The 22943-nt window shown below is 45.4% G+C and overlaps 1 protein-coding gene across 1 annotated transcript in view; it reads left to right on the forward strand.

The window, feature by feature from the left end:
- LOC109900466 (teneurin-3) overlaps positions 1 to 22943 on the forward strand; it is a 383528-nt gene that overhangs the window by 264571 nt on the left and 96014 nt on the right. Inside the window, exon 7 of the mRNA XM_031828225.1 lies at positions 13232 to 13351. Within this exon, the coding sequence (XP_031684085.1) occupies positions 13232 to 13351 (120 nt within the window). The remainder of the gene's footprint in view (positions 1 to 13231; positions 13352 to 22943) is intronic.

Below are 22943 nucleotides of genomic sequence, written 5' to 3' on the forward strand. Positions count from 1 at the left end.
GATTGGATTCAGGTCTGGACTTTGACTTGGCCATTCTAACACCTGGATATGTTTATTTTTGAACCATTCGATTGTAGATTTTGCTTTATGTTTTGGATCATTGTCTTGTTGGAAGACAAATCTCCGTCCCAGTCTCAGGTCTTTTGCAGACTCCATCAGGTTTTCTTCCAGAATGGTCCTGTATTTGGTTCCATCCATCTTCCCATCAATTTTAACCATCTTCCCTGTCCCTGCTGAAGAAAAGCAGGCCCAAACCATGATGCTGCCACCACCATGTTTGACAGTGGGGATGGTGTGTTCAGGGTGATGAGCTGTGTTGCTTTTACGCCAAACATAACGTTTTGCATTGTTGCCAAAAAGTTCAATTTTGGTTTTATCTGACCAGAGCACCTTCTTCCACATGTTTGGTGTTTCTCCCAGGTGGCTTGTGGCAAACTTTAAACAACACTTTTTATGGATATCTTTAAGAAATGGCTTTCTTCTTGCCACTCTTCCATAAAGGCCAGATTTGTGCAATATACGACTGATTGTTGTCCTATGGACAGAGTCTCCCACCTCAGCTGTAGATCTCTGCAGTTCATCCAGAGTGATCATGGGCCTCTTGGCTGCATTTCTGATCAGTCTTCTCCTTGTATGAGCTGAAAGTTTAGAGGGACGGCCAGGTCTTGGTAGATTTGCAGTGGTCTGATACTCCTTCCATTTCAATATTATCGCTTGCACAGTGCTCTATGGGATGTTTAAAGCTTGGGAAATCTTTTTGTATCCAAATCCGGCTTTAAACTTCTTCACAACAGTATCTCGGACCTGCCTGGTGTGTTCCTTGTTCTTCATGATGCTCTCTGCGCTTTTAACGGACCTCTGAGACTATCACAGTGCAGGTGCATTTATACGGAGACTTGATTACACACAGGTGGATTGTATTTATCATCATTAGTCATTTAGGTCAACATTGGATCATTCAGAGATCCTCACTGAACTTCTGGAGAGAGTTTGCTGCACTGAAAGTAAAGGGGCTGAATAATTTTGCACGCCCAATTCTTCAGTTTTTGATTTGTTAAAAAAGTTAGAAATATCCAATAAATGTCGTTCCACTTCATGATTGTGTCCCACTTGTTGTTGATTCTTCACAAAAAATACAGTTTTATATCTTTATGTTTGAAGCCTGAAATGTGGCAAAAGGTCGCAAAGTTCAAGGGGGCCGAATACTTTCGCAAGGCACTGTAACTAAGAATAAAGTCACAGATAGTAAACAGTAGCAGCAGCGTATGTGATGAGTAACATAAAAAGTTTGTGCAAAAAGGGTCAATGCAGATAGTCTGGGTAGCTATTTAACTATTTAGCAGTCGTATGGCTTGGGGGTAGAAGCTGTTCAGGGACATGGTTGGTTCCAGACTTGGTGGATCGGTACCGCTTGCCGAGGGAGAGAGAAATGGAGGGAAATTAATCATGTTGATTCAAACACACTCGATAACTGGAGCTAGATAACTGGACTCTCTCTTGCGCCTGCAGACACACACACACAGTGGGTAGGAACAATAAGCCCAGTTGACCGTTTGTAGTGGTCAGTCCAGACTGATGGATCTAGCCCTGCAGCTGTCCAGAACAGAACAGGAAGCCCTCACACCTCAGTGTGGACTATAGAGCTGTGAGACTTAGAGACCGACTAGATGGACACTGCCATGTTATCTGTCTGCTGTCCACTTAGCAGCACTTGAGCAGAACCCCCCCCCTTCTCTCTCTCTGTCAATACAGAGGCTAATGGGCCTCTGGGCCTGTCCGTCACTCAGATAGTGTGAAGGAGGACACACACTCGTGTGGAGGACACACACGCACACAAACACACACACACACATAAGTGCATGCAGTGCTCTCTCTTTCTTCCACACACACACACACACACACACACACACACACACACACACACACACACACACACACACACACACACACACACACACACATACATACATACAGTTGAAGTCAGAAGTTTACAATGGACAATGACCCCAAGCATACTTCCGAAGTTGTGGCAAAATGGCATAAGGACAACAAAGTCAAGGTATTGGAGTGGCCATCACGAAACCCTGACATTAATCCTATAGAAAATGTGTGGGCAGAACTGAAAAGGCGTGTGCGAGCAAGGAGGCCTACAAACCTGACTCAGTTACACCAGCTCTGTCAGGAGGAATGGGCCAAAATTCACCCAACCTATTGTGGGAAGTTTGTGGAAGGATACCCAAAACGTTTGACCCAAGTTAAACAATTTCAAGGCAATGCTACCAAATACTAATTGAGTGCATGTAAACTTCTGACCCACTGGGAATGTGATGAAAGAAATAAAAGCTGAAATAAATCATTCTCTGACATTTCACATTCTTAAAATAAAGTGGTGATCCTAACTGAACTAAGACAGGGCATTTTTACTAGGATTAAATGTCAGGAATTGTGAAAACTGAGTTTAAATGTATTTGGCTAAGGTGTATGTAAACTTCCTACTTCAACTGTACACTAGAACTCACAGAATACAAACCCAAATGCCTTCACATCCGCTATTCTGAACCGCCAGTGATTCACATAACCTCATCCTCACCAAGGAAGATACATTATTAATATGTCATGCTGCTCAGTAGGCTTGAAATGAAGGAAGAAAGACCCTGAATGACCTGTTCAGTGCAGCGACAACAACACGTTCTCTTCCTACCAGAAACCTAATGATGGAATCCAACCCAGCAGGAAATGGTTGTGGTATCAGTGGGGTGTCAGCGGGCTGTGGGTGTGTGTGTCCGTGCGTGCAGTGGCGTGCATACACACTCCGCCCCAGCGCCACTCATTCCAACATTTATGTCCGGACCAGAACCACAGTAGGGCGCCCCGCCAACCAAAGCTAAGTTATGGTAAAATATGGAGAGCTAATCTCCACGGCTCCCTGTAGGGGACAATCATTACCATCCACCCTCAGATTGAGTTTCTCTGTAGCCTTTTATCTGAATACGTCGGCTTTGGCGGAGGACACTGTTGTCTTTCCACAAACCTCATTATGTGTTTCTGTAGTGAAAAACACACATGCTTACTCAGTGGTCGCCTCATACGGAGTCAGTCCTGATAATGAAAGAACCTTAATGAAGAATTCATGAGACCATGAAGACAGTTATGAGGAGATTTGCGACACACACACACTAAACACACACACACTAACTTTACAACACACACACACACTAAAAAACACTAACTTTAAAACACACACACACACTAACAAACACTAACTTTAAAACACACACAGACACTAGCACACACTAACTTTAAAACACACACACACTAACTTTAAAACACACACACACACTTAAAGATGAACTCTCTAACGTGTGTATCACAAGCCTAAAGTGGTCAGTTTTTGTGTACTACGTCATCCAATTATGTCATCCAATTGTTATGCAATATGTTACGAATTTTGCAATTTGTATGATATGTTACAAGTTAAATTTGGGCAATATGTTAGGAATTTGTTGTGCTTAAGATCCCAGAGTGCAGCTTTAATTTGACTAACTTATTTTCAAGCATGTATTATATTATGGCTCAACTTTATGGCCTGATAATGACAACACTTTGCACACACACACGTGCGTATGTGTGTGTGTGTGTGTGTGTGTGTGCAAAGTGTTTTCATTATCAGGCCATAAAGTTGACACCGTGTGTGTGTGTGTGTGTGTGTGTGTGTGTGTGTGTGTGTGTGTGTGTGTGTGTGTGTGTGTGTGCAAAGTGTTTCCATTATCATTACCGTGTGTGTGTGAGTGTGTGTGTGTGCAAAGTGTAAATAAATGTAACAAATGTAACACCAACACCAACCTTGTATGGTACTTCGGCACAGAGGACTATGATTTCCTGTCACCAAATGCTGGTAGCTTTAAGGTTGAGGAGGAGCAATAGGCAGTATATTAGAGCCTGTCATGAATGACCACTCAACACACTCTGACAGTGGCTGATTCTCAAATGACACCCTATTGCTTACGTAGTGCACTGCTTTTGACCAGGGCCCGTATGGCCCAATGTAGTGCACTATGTAGGGAATAGGTGCCATTTGGGACATAGTGAGAGACTCATAAGGCATGTATTTCTCTCTGTAGCTGTGTTAGTGGAGAATAGAGACGACTCATAAGGCATGTATTGCTCTCTGTAGCTGTGTTAGTGGAGAATAGAGACTCATAAGGCATGTATTTCTCTCTATAGCTGTGTTAGTGGAGAATAGAGACTCATAAGGCATGTATTTCTCTCTGTAGCTGTGTTAGTGGAGAATAGAGACTCATAAGGCATGTATTTCTCTCTGTAGCTGTGTTAGGGGAGAATAGAGACTCATAAGGCATGTATTTCTCTCTGTAGCTGTGTTAGTGGAGAATAGAGACTCATAAGGCATGTATTTCTCTCTGTAGCTGTGTTAGTGGAGAATAGAGACTCATAATGCATGTATTTCTCTCTGTAGCTGTGTTAGTGGAGAATAGAGACTCATAATGCATGTATTTCTCTCTGTAGCTGTGTTAGGGAGAATAGAGACTCATAAGGCATGTATTTCTCTCTGTAGGTGTGTTAGTGGAGAATAGAGACTCATACGGCATGTATTTCTCTCTGTAGCTGTGTTAGGGGAGAATAGAGACTCATAATGCATGTATTTCTCTCTGTAGCTGTGTTAGGGGAGAATAGAGACTCATAAGGCATGTATTTCTCTCTGTAGCTGTGTTAGGGGAGAATAGAGACTCATAAGGCATGTATTTCTCTCTGTAGGTGTGTTAGTGGAGAATAGAGACTCATACGGCATGTATTTCTCTCTGTAGCTGTGTTAGTGGAGAATAGAGACTCATAAGGCATGTATTTCTCTCTGTAGCTGTGTTAGTGGAGAATAGAGACTCATAAGGCATGTATTTCTCTCTGTATTTCTCTCTTTCTCTCTCTCTCTGTGTTAGGGGAGAATAGCAGGTATCTGTGATCCAATATCCTGGCTGCTCAGTCTATACATGTCCACACAGCAACCAAGGAGAGCGACACACACACACACACAAACATACAGACACACACACCCACAAACACACATACACACAAACATACACACACACAAACATACACACACAGACACTCACACACACACAGATTTTTCTTATCTCTACACGAACATGCTTTCACGTCTTTCTCTACGTCTCTCACACACTATATTTCTCTCTCTCTCTTTCTCTCTCTCTCTCTTTCTCTCTCTCTCTCTCTCTCTCTCTCTCTCTCTTTCTCTCTCTCTCTCTCTCTCTCTCTCTCTCTCTCTCTCTCTCTCTCTCTCTCTCTCTCACTCTACATCTCTCTCACACTCTCCCCATTGCTCTCTGCCAACCTGCTCTTAATTATTTAAGACCCCACATGGATGGATGGAAAAGGTTGATGGTAGTTAGGCCAACACACACATACACACACACACACACACAGTGCTACTATAGGTAAAGGGATGTTTGGGGTTAACACCTGGAGATGCCAAATAGATGGTAGGGGTCTTGTTCTGAGCACTTTTCCTCTCCCCCTTCTCTATTTCCTCACACTCTCTCTCTCTCTCTCTCATCCATCTCTGTCTCATCCCTCCCTCCCTCTCTCCCCCCTCTCTTTCTCTCTCTCTCTCATCCCTCTCTGTCTCATCCCTCCCTCTCTCACTCTCTCTCCCTCTCATCCCTCTCGGTCTCATCCCTCCCCTCTCTCTCTCTCTCTCTCTCTCTCTCTCTCTCTCATCCCTCTCTGTCTCATCCCTCCCTCTCTCTCTCCCCCCTCTCTCACTCTCTCTCTCATCCCTCTCTGTCTCATCCCTCCCTCTCTCTCTCCCCCCTCTCTTTCTCTCTCTCTCCACCCCTGAAAACACTCTCGTCCTCCCCAGCCACCCATAAATACTGCATTGCTTTTCACATGTACAGAGGAACACTTTCAGACACATTGGATTTACAAAGAGACCTGGGAGGAAAGATATCACTTTTACTAGTTATGTCATCAGTTGTGTAACTGAGAGATGGGAGAGAAATGCATGACTTCTTCCTATCATGGCCTACTTTTGAATGCAACATTTAGATGCTAGACTATTTTATGCTAGGAGTGAGTTCTTATTTCTCGCTCTGTTTCACCTTTGTTCTTTCTTTCTCACTGAATAGGAAAGTTCATTGTTGTATGCTTTTTTTTAATCAAATAAACATTTGATTGTGTTCGAATATTTTACTGGGCTGTGTTGCTTTGGGGACATTTTATTTTTGGGTGAAAAACAAATTCAGGACTGACAACAACACAAATGCATGAATAGTGCAAAAGGAGGACAGCAACACGGTGTGCTTCAAACACTTTGAGAATGGACCAATCAGAACTGGGTATGATTTGTGAAAGGTGCTGAAATCAATCGTGGCCTTGAACCTCCCTGGAGAAGTTTACATGATTGTTGTTCTGGTTGTGGTTGATGTGGTTTTTGTTGTTGTTGTGGTTGTTGTGCTTTTGGAGGTTGTTTTGGTTGTCGTTGAGGTTGTTATGGTTGTTGTGGTTGTTGTTGTTGTTATGGTTGTGGTGGTGTTTGTTGTGGTTGTTGTTGTTGTTGTTATGGTTGTTGTGATTGTTTGAGAGTGTAAGGAACATGGCAGAGGGATGGGTTAACAAATAGAGGAGACCATCAGTAGTTTACACACACGTTCACATGTACACGCACACACCCCCGCACACTCTCTCACACATGCATTTGGCCTCCCTAGACACTAATAGAAAGCAGAATGGTCTGTCAAAAGCATCTGCTTTCTCCTTGTGGGTACTATGATTGACACGTATACACAGACAGCTCATACACACAGACAAGCAGGCAGGCAGACAGGCAGACAGGCAGACAGACAGGTCTGTGTACATGTGTGTGCCAATTCCCACCTGTCTCTCCCTTACACACCAGCTCTCCTTATCTCCCATTCACTCTTCACTATCTTCACCTGGGGCCATGTAGACCCATCTTGCAACAACAGATGCACACACACACACCACCAAAAGACACACACACACACACACGCTTTTCTCCAGTGGGAACAAAAATGTCCGAAATCTCAGTGGGCTCTTCTCCCCGGTGTAGCCCTGTGTGTGTTAACAAATCTCCCATCTCTCCAGAGTTTTGGGAAGAATTCTCCTGCCTGATTTCTCATTCATAGAATTTCGGCCCTGAGAATCATTCCGGAAAACACTGACATCCCATATTTTCCCTGCTTTGGAAGCATTAGACTGAAACCTTGGTTAGATGGTGTCATGGTGCACATGTCCATGACTTGTAGACAACGACACAGAAACAAATGATTGGTTGAAGAAAGACTCTTTATTGTATCTCTTCAAGGTAAAGTCAAGAGTCCTGAAACCAAAGACAATGTGGGATTGAGTAGCGCATTCTGTTTGCCAGCAATACTTTGACTTAAGGCGCCAAAGTCGAGTGTTTGATGCGCACGCCACTTACTAAAACAATGTAACTTGTCAACAACGTTTCTACCGTGTATAAAGCGGCCCATTTAAACGTACATACTCCAGTAATGTGAAATATGGGACTAGAATTACAACCTAAGTGTTGATAGAGTATAATCGTATCATTTAACCGACCTCGTGTGTTTATCTGAAGCGCCGCGCCCTTGTTGAAGTGCCGGTGTGCATGACGCATGAGGCAAATTAGTCTACGAGTCATCGAGGAACATTTATTGGTTGACGGGAATAACCAAAGTGATGAATTGTCGCCGGGTTGAATTACTTAATGAATGTGTTTTGTGACTTAAAGTAGAAGTTATGGCACAAGTTATTGAAGTGTGTGTGTGTGTGTGTGTGTGTGTGTGTGTGTGTGTGTGTGTGTGTGTGTGTGTGTGTGTGTGTGTGTGTGTGTGTGTGTGTGTGTGTGTGTGTGTGTGTGTGTGTGTGTGTGTGTGTGTGTGTGTGTGTGTTTATGTAAAACCGTTGTTTATTATAAATGTCCATGGGAAATGACTCATTTATGGTAGAAATGTGTTTTGGGGCTATCATGATGGAATATTCCTAGTTGAAGGGAGTTCCTGGAAAGAGTACTTAGGTGCTCAGTTGGCTTTTGCCTGGGAGAGAGCAGGCTGGGCAGGTAACAGGTTGGCTAGAGTAGAGTTATACCTGGGAGAGAGCAGGCTGGACAGGTAACAGGTTGGAGCAGGCTGGACAGGTAACAGGTTGGCTAGAGTAGTTATACTTGGGAGAGAGCAGGCTGGACAGGTAACAGGTTGGCTAGAGTAGAGTTATACCTGGGAGAGAGCAGGATGGACAGGTAACAGGTTGGCTAGAGTAGAGTTATACTTGGGAGAGAGCAGGCTGGGCAGGTAACAGGTTGGCTAGAGTAGAGTTATACCTGGGAGAGAGCAGGCTGGACAGGTAACAGGTTGGCTAGAGTAGAGTTATACCTGGGAGAGAGCAGGCTGGGCAGGTAGCAGGTTGGCAAGAGTAGAGTTATAACTGGGAGAGAGCAGGCTGGGCAGGTAGCAGGTTGGCTAGAGTAGAGTTATACCTGGGAGAGAGCAGGCTGGGCAGGTAGCAGGTTGGCTAGAGTAGAGTTATACCTGGGAGAGAGCAGGCTGGACATGTAACAGGTTGGCTAGAGTAGAGTTATACCTGGGAGAGAGCAGGCTGGGCAGGTAGCAGGTTGGCTAGAGTAGAGCTACACCTGAGTTTTGTTCTAGACAGTGAGTTGTTGCCTGAATAGTTTCTACTGAGAATGTGTTTGATTTATTCAATTCTTTGTCAACGTCCTGTTTGTTATTTTCTGTACAAATTTTATTGGCCAATTAGTCCTGCACCTGTTAATATTGTAAATCAAAGCCTCTAAGAGAGGTAAGCACCAGAACATTCTGTCTGTCTCCTCACTGTCCAATCAACTGCTTCGATTACTGCTTCACAGATGGATCGAAAATTCCAGAATGATATTACAACGGACATGCAACAGCAGACTTGTATATCTGTGGGGTGGATTTGCATCCATTTTGCACATTTTGTACAGCTATGTAAACTATCATGAATGAAGCAATGGCATTCTGTATTACAATGAACATTCGCAAAGTGAATGAACGTGTAGACGGATGCCCAATGGTTGTCTTTCTAAAGAAAGTCCTGCTAAATGAGAGCTCCACCAGCCTCGTGACTTCCTCTCAGTCTGAAAAGGTTGACCTTTTAGCAAATAGGAATGCTTTGAAGACTCCAATATCCATCCACCTCCACACCTGGCTCTCTTTGTCCGCCTGGTCTTCCAATGTTTCCCTTGCTCTCGTTCTATCTCTATATGTCTTCGCTCAGAGGTCCAGAGACGCGTGTTTGAAGCTCAAGGGCTTTGATGCTGTTATGGGGAACCTAGCTCAGAGATGGATATCTCAACATTGTTTAACGGTTGTCTTGTGGTTGTGTAAAGGTTGTCTGAGGGTTGCCCTGAGGAGCCTTAAGCCTCCCAGCATGCTCCACTCTGGCAGCGCTTGGTGTCGATCCGCCAACTTCTCTCCCATGACCCTCTAGTCCTGCCCACCGCAGGAGGCCCTCCCTAGCACCATACCACTCTAATTTAATGAGAGAGAGAGAGAGAAAGAGAGGGAGGAGGAGGCTTGGTTGAACTGTGGGTGGGCTCTGGTTGAAAACGCTCTGGCCTCCGGGCCCTAATTGCTAGAGGATTCCCTCAGCTTACCCTACACATTCTCCCTCACTCTCTCTACCTCTCTTCTTCCCCTCACTCTCTCTACCCCTCGTCTTCCCCTCACTCTCTCTACCTCTCGTCTTCCCCTCACTCTCTCTACCTCTCGTCTTCCCCTCACTCTCTCTACCTCTCGTCTTCCTCTCACTCTCTCTACCTCTCGTCTTCCCCTCACTCTCTCTACCTCTCGTCTTCCTCTCACTCTCTCTACCTCTCTTCTTCCCCTCACTCTCTCTACCTCTCTTCGTCCCCTCACTCTCTCTACCTCTCGTCTTCCCCTCACTCTCTCTACCTCTCGTCTTCCCCTCACTCTCTCTACCTCTTCTTCCCCTCACTCTCTCTACCTCTCTTCTTCCCCTCACTCTCTCTACCTCTCTTCTTCCCCTCACTCTCTCTACCTCTCGTCTTCCCCTCACTCTCTCTACCTCTCGTCTTCCCCTCACTCTCTCTACCTCTCTTCCTCCCCTCACTCTCTCTACCTCTCTTCTTCCCCTCACTCTCTCTACCTCTCGTCTTCCCCTCACTCTCTCTACCTCTCTTCTTCCCCTCACTCTCTCTACCTCTCGTCTCTCTACCTCTCGTCTTCCCCTCACTCTCTCTACCTCTCTCCACCATTTGACCTCTCTCTGTCCCTTACTCTCCCTCTCTGTCGCTTCCATTTCCTCCAGCTATAACGTCTAGATATCCTAGATCCAGCTCACACACACAAATACACACACTTATACAGAACACACACACACACACATACTCCCCACCACACAGCGCCAGTATACAACAACATCCCCTACTTTGATAGTGATTTATATGTGGTTGTGAGTGTGTGTTCTGGTAGAAATCCACAGGGGGCTGTGTGCACGACTAAACTTCCCTCATTAGAGCTAGAGTGTGCAGCCAGGCAGGCTTATTACTCACACAGGACACACACACACTGACACGTGTGTGTGTGTGTGTGTTGTTTGTACTAAACAGTCATTCTCACCAGACTTGCTACTGGCCCTCCAGTACAGTATGAGTCACAGTCCTCAGGTCTCCATCATGTCTGGCTCCTACTAAAGCCCTCGGCAGCCATGATGGCTCCAAACAGCTCCAGACAGCGCTGAAACAGTGTTAAAAACTAGAAACTGTCTCCTCTCACGTGTCTCCTCACTCTTAGTGTGGCTTCTCGCAGAAGCACTCAGAGAGAGAGAGCGAAATGGAGAGGAGGGGGGAGAGAGAGGGAAGGAGAGAGAAAAGTGTGGGATTGAATTATATCCAGCCAGAGGGCCGGCTTGATGCTAATGCGCTAAACTGCTTGGCTCCATCTCTCCCTCTCTCCAGATCCCTCCATCTCTCCAGATCCCTCCCTCCATCTCTCCAGATCCCTCCCTCCATCTCTACCATCTCTCCCTTTCTCCAGATCCCTCCCTCATCTCTCCCTCTCTCCAGATCCTTCCCTCCATCTCTCCCTCCAGCTCCCTCCCTCCCTCCATCTCTCCCTCCATCTAGCTCCCTCCCTCCATCTCTACCTCTATCTCTCCCTCCTCCATTTCTCCCTCTCTCCAGATCCCTCCCTCCATCTCCAGATCCCTCCCCCCATCTCTCCAGATCCCTCCCACCCTCTCTCCAGATCCCTCCCTCTATCTTTCCAGCTCCCTCCCTTCATCTCTCCCTCCAGCTCCCTCCCTCCATCTCTACCATCTCTCCCTCTCTCCAGCTCCCTCCCTCCATCTCTACCATCTCTCCCTCTCTCCAGATCCTCCCTCGATCTCTCCCTCCAGCTCCCTCCCTTCATCTCTACCTCCATCTCTCTAGCTCTCTCCCTCCATCTATCTCTTCCTCCATTTCTCCCTCTCTCCAGATCCCTCCCTCCATCTCTCCAGATCCCTCCCTCCATCTCTCCCTCCATCTCTCCAGATCCCTCCCTCCAGCTCCCTCCCTCCATCTCTCCCTCCATCTCTCCAGATCCCTCCCTCCAGCTCCCTCCCTCCATCTCTCCCTCCATCTCTCCAGATCCCTCCCCCCATCTCTTCCTCCATCTCTCCCTCTCTCCAGTTCCCTCCCTCCCATCTTTCCAGATCCCTCCCTCCATCTCTCCCTCCATCTCTCCAGATCCCTCCCTCCAGCTCCCTCCCTCCATCTCTCCCTCCATCTCTCCAGATCCCTCCCCCCATCTCTTCCTCCATCTCTCCCTCTCTCCAGATCCCTCCCTCCATCTTTCCAGCTCCCTCCCTCCATCTCTTCCTCTATCTCTCCCTCTCTCCAGATCCTTCACTCAATCTCTCCCTCCAGCTCCCTTCCTCCATCTCTTCCTCTTTCCAGCTCCCTCCATCCATCTCTACCTCCATCTCTCTAGCTCCCTCCATCCATCTCTACCTCCATCTCTCCCTCTCTCCAGCGCCTTCCCCATCTCTTCCTCTCTCCAGCTCCTTCCCTCCACCTCTTCCTCCATCCATATCTCCCTCCATCTCTCCCTCCCTCCATCTCTCCCTCTCTCCAGCGCCCTCCCTCCATCTCTCCCTCCATCTCTCCCTCTCTCCAGCTCCTTCCCTCCACCTCTTCCTCCATCTCTCTCTACATCCATCTCTCCCTCCCTCCATCTCTCCCTCTCTCCAGCGCCCTCCCTCCATCTCTCCCTCCCTCCATCTCTTCCTCCATTTCTCCATCTCTCCAGCGCCCTCCCTCCATCTCTCCCTCCCTCCATCTCTTCCTCCATTTCTCCATCTCTCCAGCGCCCTCCCTCCATCTCTCCCTCCATCTCTCCCTCCCTCCATCTCTCCCTCCATCTCTCCCTCTCTCCAGCGCTCTCCCTCCATCTCTTCCTCTCTCCAGCTCTCTCCCTCCATCCCTCCCTCTCTCCAGCTCCCTCGCTCCATCTCTCCCTCTCTCCAGTTCCCTCCCTCCATCTCTCCCTCCCTCCATCTCTACCTCAATCTCTCCAGCTCCCTCCCTCCATCTCTACCTCCATTTCTCCCTCTCTCCAGCCATCTCTCCCTCCCTCCATCTCTCCCTCTCTCCAGTTCCCTCCCTCCATCTCTCCATCTCTCCCTCCATCTCTTCCTCTATCTCTCCCTCTCTCCAGTTCCCTCCCTCCATCTCTCCCTCCCTCCATCTCTACCTCAATCTCTCCAGCTCCCTCCCGCCATCTCTCTCGCTCCTCTCTGGGCTCAGGTTAACATATTGGAGTTTTCAAACAATGCCTGCTCTTATTTTGACAGATTATCTTTCTAAAACTCCCAACTCACCTCCTACACACACACACACACACACACACACACACACACACACACACACACACACACACACACACACACACACACACACACCCTGAAGGGTCCAGCCAATCTGAGAGCTTGTTAGACCCCAAACCATAATCGATGGAGGGATGTTTCTCCTGTTGTCTTTTTATCTGATAGAGTTCGATTAGGCATCCCATCTCTGACTCGCGGCTAGGTAAACTGTCTTTATGGTGTGTGTGTGTGTGTGTGTGTGTGTGTTGTTAAGCCGACCACTGAGAGTAACAAGCATTCTTTTCTCTCTCTCCCCCTACTGTAGCCATGCATCTGTTTGGTCTGAACTGGCAGATGCAGGAGACAGAGGGCTACGGCTTTGAGAACGGTCAGGGGAGGTCAGACACCACACCCAACACCATCACCGCACTGTCTGCTGATAACGGTAAGAGGCTAGAACACACACGCACGCACGCACGTGCACATTGGGTCCTGTGTGCGTAGTGGCCAGAGGCTTCAAAGGGCCAGTGTTGATATGCTAAGTCCCAGTATTAGGAGAGAGGGCAGTGATCTGACCACATAGAAACACAGTGTTTCTATAACTGACAAGGTTATACTGTACCGCTCACATTTGACATAGTCATTTACAGAGCCTCTTATCCAGAGTGACTAACAGGAGCTATTAGGGTTAAGTGCCTTGCTCAAGAGCACATTGGCAGATTTTTAAACTCATCTGCTTGGGGATTCGAACTAGCAACCTATCGGTTACCCTATAGCTCTTTCTTTTAGTGCTGTTTATATGGTGGCTGTGTGGGTGGGCTTGTGTCTGTATGGAGAAACCCAAGGAGAATGCAGAGCCAGTGGGATAAACCACCTCTCACATCTGCATGAGGTTTGATCTATTCACTAAACACTGAAGCACTGGAGAAAGAGCTTCTTAAAGTGTGAATGTCCTCAGATTGCTTTGTCTAAAGATAGTGTTTTGCAGACTCTACCCACGCACACGCACACACACACACACACACACACACACACTGCCATCATTCATCCTGGCACCATTATCCAAAGGCATAGCCCAGCCACCAGCCATTATGGTGTGTGTGTGTGTCCGTGCGTGTGCGCGCTTGTGTGAAGACTACCAGTCACACTCTCACTGAACACTTCATAATGCAGTCACTCTATCAAAATCTATTTGCCACTGACCTCCAGACACACACTGTATCCTCATCGGACACACACTACAGCTCTAATAACACACACACACTTTTTGTAGCTGTCTTACACAGCAATGTTTCTCTCTATCGATCCCTTTCTCACACCAACACACATACACCTTTGTAACACACACACACACACCTTTTCCATGTCCACCATCACTCTGAATCCCCTGTGGAGAGGAGCGGGGATGGTAGTACTGCAGGTATTTGAGGTAGTACAGACTCTGTGTTGGTCTCTGTAGGCTGATGTGAGACAGAGTGGCTTTATCTGGAAGTGGACTGACCTTACAAACTAAGTCTATGACTGGGCAGCAGAGAGCTGACGAGAGCAGGGTTTCTTAAACTATGGGTTGGGACCCAAAGTGGGACCTGGGTATGTGAGAAGTGGGGTCGCGAGTTATGATAGTCTATAATCACACACCTTTTCTTCTTAATTTGGGCCGAGTGTAGGCTAAAATGAGCCTAGTAGAAATGAAATAAACCCATGACACTGGGCCATCGTACTGCAGAGAGCTGAGGAGAGAATGGACTAGCATGAGCCCCAGTACTTCCACCACCGTCTCATCTCCCACTGTGAGACAGGCTTAGGCTGCATCCCAAATGGCACTCTGTTCCCTATTTAGTGCACTACTTTTGACCAGGGACCATAGGTCTTTAGTACAAAGTAGTTTACTGTATAGGGAATAGTGTGCCATTTGAGATGGTGCCAGTGATTTGATGGGTGTCCGTGCGTCCCCGTGTGCTCCTGTCCCTCCAGTGCTTGTGTCACCATACAAGGGGGGGGTAGAGTCATTCTCCTCCCCCTCCTAACCTTCGCGGACACAATTAGGTTGATACTTGTTTAGTTCTGAGACCAGGCCATCGCTCTCTTTTATTTTATCTCGGACTCTCTCTCTCTCTCTGAGTGAGTGGTCATGCTAACATGATAGTGTTTACATCAAAGTGAGGAAGTAATGAACGCTCTCAATCTAATGAGCTCTTCCAGCCCTCATCATAACAGACTAATTAACACCGCCATGCCGCCACTCAACACATCACTTCTAATCAATACAAATCCCTCCCTCCTCCATTCTCTCCTCCTTCAACTAACCTTGGCCTCCTCTCTCTCTTCCTCTTCCTCTCTCTCTGTGTGAGCCGGAGCCATCAACGATCTGCAGTGACAGCCTATGGCTTTGTTCACTGATGTGAATGAATGGACTACCACAAATAGACATGAGCACACACACAGATACAGACAGACACACGCAGACACACACCGTGCTAGAAAGGTAAAGTGCATCTAAACATACATGCAGACATTGATAAATACACGCTGACTCTCCCTTCACAGTGAGTGTGTGTTTGTGTGTCTGTCAGTGATGCGCGGGTCAGCTGTTTGTTGACCGGCACCCACACGCAATTACTAATAACCTGTCTGCAACCGCCCGACTATGTGTGATAAATAGGAGGCATGCACCCTACCCTAACCCGCTAATATACAACATGTGCTGAACACTTCCTTTTTGCCTCAGTGGATCGCCGTGAACTTTTTCTGCCAAGTTCCCAAACGTATTTTGCTATTGGCATGTATTTGGCACACGTACTGTTAGGCCCTGAGGCTTAGGTTTACGCCCTAATGTCAGATCTAAATCATGAAAGAAAAACCTCAATGTATCATATAGATATGAATTGCACAAGAATGATCATACATTTATGGATTTTCTTTTTGATGGATCGTTTTCTCTTTATCCAACCTGCCGGCCACCCACCAGCCCTTCATCCACAAAATCTTTCATGACCCTAAACCTGCCCACCCCGCGGATACAGGAGTGGGATCTTAGTTTGATCACCCTGTTGCAGGAGAACCCTACAACTTTACAAATTATTCTAAAACTTGTTGTGTGTTTGAGGTTTAAAAAAGCTTCTGAAGTTTGTAATTTCCACTTTGAAATTTGAGACTTGATTTTCCCCTACAAAAATGTCTGTTAATTATAATCCACATAACAATTTCTTGTGGCTGCAGGATTATTTTCCTGCTGTAGCAAACTGGCTCAGATTAAGATCCCACATCTGTATAATCGCGGGGACTGCGGGCTATGAGTCAACCTGCGCATCGTGTGTGTGTGTGTGTGCCAGTGTGTGTGTCCAGTACCTATCATTGGACTGCATGTTGTTGTTCACCTCTGTGATAGGCAGGTAACCTAAAAGCACTCTCTCTATAAGAGAGTCTACCCAGGGGGAGGAAGAGCAGGAGAGCAATCACTCACTCTCAGAGATGATTGGAAGTGTTGGATTGCGTTGCACTGGGCGAGAGGAAAGGGCTTTGTTGACAGGTCTATATGGAGTGACACAGCAAAGTGTAGAAGACAGTGTAGTAAAGATAGCAGACAGTGTAGTAAAGCTAGCAGACAGTGTAGTGAAGCTAGCAGACAGTGTAGTGAAGCTAGCAGACAGTGTAGTGAAGCTAGCAGACAGTGTAGTAAAGCTAGCAGACAGTGTAGTAAAGCTAGCAGACAGTGTAGTAAAGCTAGCAGACAGTGTAGTAGAGCTAGCAGACAGTGTAGTAAAGCTAGCAGACAGTGTAGTAAAGCTAGCAGACAGTGTAGTGAAGCTAGCAGACAGTGTAGTAAAGCTAGCAGACTGTAGAGTAAAGCTAGCAGACAGTGTAGTAAAGCTAACAGACTGTGTATTAAAGCTAGCAGACAGTGTAGTAAAGCTAGCAGACTGTTATTAAAGCTAGCAGACAGTGTAGTAAAGCTAGCAGACAGTGTAGTAAAGCTAGCAGACATGTAGTAAAGCTAACAGACTGTATTAAAGCTAGCAGACAGTGTAGTAAAGCTAGCAGACAGTGTAGTAAAGCTAACAGACAGTGTAGTAAAGCTAGCAGACAGTGTAGTAAAGCTAGCAGACAGTGTAGTAAAGCTAACAGACAGTGTAGTAAAGCTAGCAGACAGTGTAGTAAAGCTAGCAGACAGTGTAGTAAAGCTAGCAGACAGTGTAGTAAAGCTAGCAGACAGTGTAGTAAAGCTAGCAGACAGTAGAGTAAAGCTAGCAGACAGTGTAGTAAAGCTAGCAGACTGTGTATTAAAGCTAGCAGACTGTGTATTAAAGCTAGAAGACAGTGTAGCTAACTAGAATGAAATACTCATTCACACAATCTTATGCATTAATGATGTACACACACACAAATTTATAGAACTGTGGATAATGTATGGTTTGCCGTATCATTTTAGTAAGACTTTAGCTGTGTTCGAATACCCATACTAACATACTGTATACCTCATACTTAATGAGTAAATACTACATACTATATAGTATTAGTTAATTTCAGTACTGTATACTGTAAACAAACGGTATGCTTTCAGTTGACCGTTCTAGCTCTTGGCCTGTCTACCGGAAGTTGATGCTGTTGCTATGCAACCTCTTGCTAGCTAGTTAGCATAACAAATTACTAGTTAGACATTTTACGACTTTGGGTGTGTTCTTAAATTCAATTGTAGCTAACAAAATGTCAGCCAACATAACGTGTAAGGTCACTTATTTGAAAAGTCATGTCTTTATTAAATTGCTCAACATTTTCTTAACATTTGTCATAATCAGTTAAAGCAAGAAATTTGTATCCGCTCTCGTTGTACTTCGGCTGCATACGATGCAAAACGATGTGAAGCCACGCCCATTTCCTGAAGAATTGCGTGTATGCTTCATATTTTGGCAAATTTAGTACGATATCTGGGAACTTTTGGGATACTATCTACAGTTGAAGTCGGAAGTTTTCATACACTTAGGTTGGAGTCGTTAAAACTCGTTTTTCATCCACTCAACACATTTCTTGTTAACAAACTATAGTTTGGGCAAGTCGGTTAGGACATCTACTTTGTGCATGACACAAGTTTTTCCAACAAATCTTTACAGACTGATTATTTCACTGTAACACAATTCCAGTGAGTCAGAAGTGTACATACACTAAGTTGACTGTGCCTTTAAACAGCTTGGGAAATTCCAGAAAATGATGTCATGGCTTTATAAGTTTCTGACAGGCTAATTGACATCATTTGAGTCAATTGGAGGTGTACCTGTGGATATATTTCAAGGCCTACCTTCAAACTCAGTGCCTCTTTGCTTGACATCATGGGAAAATGAAAATAAATCAGCCATGACCTCAGAAAACAATTGTAGACCTCCACAAGTCTGGTTCATCCTTGGGAGCAATTTCAGAACTCCTGAAGGTACCACGTTCATCTGTGCAAACAATGGTATGCAAGTATAAACACCATAGGACCACACAGCCATCATACCGCTCAGTGAGGAGACACGTTCTGTCTCCTAGAGATGAACGTACTTTGGTGTGAAAAGTGCAAATCAATCCCAGAACAACAGCAAAGGACCTTGTGAAGATGCTGGAAGAAACAGGTGCAAAAGTATCTATATCCACAGTAAAACAAGTCCTATATCGACATAACCTGAAACTCCGCTCCGCAAGGAAGAAGCCACTGCTCCACAACCGCCATAAAAAAGACAGACTACGGTTTGCACATGGGGACAAAGATCGTACTTTTTAGAGAAATGTCCTCTGGTCTGATGAAACATGAATAGAACTGTTTGGCCATAATGGCCATCATTATGTTTTTCCTCCAAAGATAACGATGGCTTGCAAGCCGAAGAACACCATCCCAACTGTGAAGCACAGGGGGTGGCAGCATCATGTTGTGGGGGTGCTTTGCTGCATGAGGGACTGGTGCACTTCACAAATAGATGGCATCATGAGGAGGGGAAATTTTGTGGCTATATTGAAGCAACATCTCAAGACATCAGTCAGAAAGTTAAATCTTGGTCGCAAATGGGTCTTCCAAATGGACAATGACTCCAAGCATACTTCCAAAGTTGTGGCAAAATGGCTTAAGGACAACAAAATTAAGGTATTGGAGTGGCCATCACAAAGCCCTGACCTCAATCCTATAGAAAATGTGTGGGCAGAACTGAACAAGTGTGTGCGAGCAAAGAGGCCTACAAACCTAACTCAGTTACACCAACTGTCAGGAGGAATGGACCAAAATTCACCCAACTTATTGTGGGAAGCTTGTGGAAGGCTACCCGAAACATTTGACCCAAGTTAAACCATTTCAAGGCAATGCTACCAAATACTAATTGAGTGTATGCAAACTTCTGACCCACTGGGAATGTGATGAAAGAAATAAAATATGAAATAAATCATTCTCTCTACTATTATTCTGACATTTCACATTCTAAAATAAAGTGGTGATCCTAACTGACCTAAGACAGGAACTTTTTACTAGGATTAAATGTCAGGAATTGAGTTTAAATGTATTTGGCTAAGGTGTATGTTAACTTCTGACTTCAACTGTAGCTCCATTCTATGACCAATAATATTATATACTCAATCACGTCACAAATAGTACGGTTAGTGCGGTTAGTATGAGTATTCGAGCTCTTGTCTTCCTCCATGGCATCATGTGCAATCTGATCAGTGTATTTGATCTGATCTGTGTATGTCATCTGATCTGTATATGTGATCTGATCTGTGTATGTCATCTGATCTGTGTATGTGATCTGATCTGTGTTTGTGATCTGACCTGTGTATGTGATCTGACCTGTGTATGTGATCTGATCTGTGTATCTGATCTGATCTGTGTATGTGATCTGATCTGATCTGTGTATGTGAACTGATCAGTGTATGTATAGCTGTCAGAGCTGGTGGTGTCTAGCCTGAGCTGAAGCTGCTGCATTATCACACAGCAGTATGACCTTGTTCATCCTTGTCCTTGTTGATGCACCACATAACCCTGACAAACCACATAATCAAGAGAGAGGCTTTCTCTACTTCTGTGTTGATCTAGTTCTATCAGTGATGTTCCAACAATTAAGAGCCGCTAATACAGATTACTGTTTGATTACTATCAGTAATCTGACTCCCGCAACACTCCCGACAACACTCAATACATTGGCAACACTGTTGAGCCATAGTAGATTATAACAGAGAGAGAGAGAGTCAGACATTCTAAGAAAGCATCTATGTATCTACTGTTGCACACAGTAAAATGTTATGTTGATGGATAGTTAGTTTTTCTTAACTTAGTGCGCTGATAAATAGATGTTCATCTTTTTTCCCATGTAGGGTGGACAGTTCAATACACAGCATGATATTGATTGTGTTACTATTCAAACACATCTCATCTTTACTGCTTCAGGGCAGCAGAATCTCATAAATACCGTAAAACTTTGCCATTTAATTAGAAGTTTTACGGTATGAGGTCATTTTTTACCCTAGCTCACAGAGAGAGAGAGAGAGAGAGAGAGAGAGGGAGAGGTATAGAGCCAAAAAGACCAGTGTTTCACTAGCAAGCAGCATTTTGTGTCTAATTGCTTCTTCGGACAGTGGAAATGGCCCTTTGTAAGCATGTACTGCACCACACATTATCTCTCTCTCTCTGTGGCGTTATGAATCTCACAGTTCCCCTGAACCATTCACACATACTGTACACCACAGGTCCTCTGAACCAATTCTGCAATAATTAATGGATTCTTAACAACAGCTATTGTCCATTAGTAACCGTAGCAGACCAGTCGATTCCCCCGTGGCCGCCATTATTCCCTTCTGAGGAAGACTATAGCTCTCTCTCTCACAGACACACACACACACTGTGTTACTGTAAGTTATAATATTACTGGAAATTTCTGGTAGTGTGTGTGACCGTGAACCGGGGTTCGTTAATGTGGTGGTGACAAAGACTGAAATGGCGTGTCTGGACTATAGAAATAAAATACCTGAGACCAGGCTACTGTTCTGCCTACTGCCTCATTAGAATAACCATACCACAGTACAAACAGACCTGAGACCAGGCTACTGTTCTGCTTACTGCCTCATTAGAATAACCATACCACAGTACAAACAGACCTGAGACCAGGCTACTGTTCTGCTTACTGCCTCATTAGAATAACCATACCACAGTACAAACAGACCTGAGACCAGGCTACTGTTCTGCTTACTGCCTCATTAGAATAACCATACCACAGTACAAACAGACCTGAGACCAGGCTACTGTTCTGCTTACTGCCTCATTAGAATAACCATACCACAGTACAAACAGACCTGAGACCAGGCTACTGTTCTGCTTACTGCCTCATTAGAATAACCATACCACAGTACAAACAGACCTGAGACCAGGCTACTGTTCTGCTTACTGCCTCATTAGAATAACCATACCACAGTACAAACAGACCTGAGACCAGGCTACTGTTCTGCCTACTGCCTCATTAGAATAACCATAACAAGGTACAAACAGACCTGAGACCAGGCTACTGTTCTGCTTACTGCCTCATTAGAATAACCATACCACAGTACAAACAGACCTGAGAACAGGCTAATGACACATTACAACATTACTCTAGCAGCCTAGTGCCTCATTACAACATTACTGTAGCAACCTAGTGCCTCATTACAACATTACTGTAGCAGCCTAGTGCCTCATTACAACATTACTCTAGCAGCCTAGTGCCTCATTACAACATTACTGTAGCAACCTAGTGCCTCATTACAACCTTACTGTAGCAGCCTAGTGCCTCATTACAACATTACTCTAGCAGCCTAGTGCTTCATTACAACATCACTCTAGCAGCCTAGTGCCTCGTTACAACATTACTGTAGCAACCTAGTGCCTCATTACAACATTACTGTAGCATCCTAGTGCCTCATTACAACATTACTGTAGCAGCCTAGTGCCTCATTACAACATTACTCTAGCAGCCTAGTGCCTCATTACAACATTACTGTAGCAACCTAGTGCCTCATTACAACATTACTCTAGCAGCCTAGTGCCTCATTACAACATTACTCTAGCAGCCTGGTGCCTCATTACGACGTTACTGTAGCAGCCTAGTGCCTCATTACCACATTACTCTAGCAGCCTGGTGCCTCATTACAACATTACTGTAGCAGCCTAGTGCCTCATTACAACATTACTGTAGCAGCCTAGTGCCTCATTACAACATTACTGTAGCAGCCTAGTGCCTCATTACAACATTACTCTAGCAGCCTGGTGCCTCATTACGACATTACTCTAGCAGCCTGGTGCCTCATTACAACATTACTCTAGCCGTCTGGTGCCTCGTTACGACATTACTCTAGCAGCCTGGTGCCTCATTACGACATTACTGTAGCAGCCTGGTGCCTCATTACGACATTACTCTAGCAACCTAGTACCTCATTACAACATTACTCTAGCAGCCTAGTGCCTCATTACAACATTACTGTAGCAACCTAGTGCCTCATTACAACATTACTGTAGCAGCCTAGTGCCTCATTACAACATTACTCTAGCAGCCTGGTGCCTCATTACGACATTACTGTAGCAGCCTAGTGCCTCATTAGCGCATTACTCTAGCAGCCTGGTGCCTCATTACAACATTACTGTAGCAGCCTAGTGCCTCATTACAACATTACTGTAGCAGCCTAGTGCCTCATTACAACATTACTGTAGCAGCCTAGTGCCTCATTACAACATTACTCTAGCAGCCTGGTGCCTCATTACGACATTACTCTAGCAGTCTGGTGCCTCATTACGACATTACTCTAGCCGCCTGGTGCCTCGTTACGACATTACTCTAGCAGCCTGGTGCCTCATTACGACATTACTCTGGCAGCCTGGTGCCTCATTACGACATTACTGTAGCAGCCTAGTGCCTCATTACAACATTACTGTAGCAGCCTGGTGCCTCATTACGAGGACGTTATGAGGATTACCATCTTAATCTGATGGCTGAATTCAGGCCGCCGCTAACAATCTAAACAGCTGTATTCAAATGCATAGTGATGATGCCTTCCTC

This window comes from Oncorhynchus kisutch, linkage group LG7 (genome assembly GCF_002021735.2).
Source record: "Oncorhynchus kisutch isolate 150728-3 linkage group LG7, Okis_V2, whole genome shotgun sequence".
NCBI lineage: Eukaryota > Metazoa > Chordata > Actinopteri > Salmoniformes > Salmonidae > Oncorhynchus > Oncorhynchus kisutch.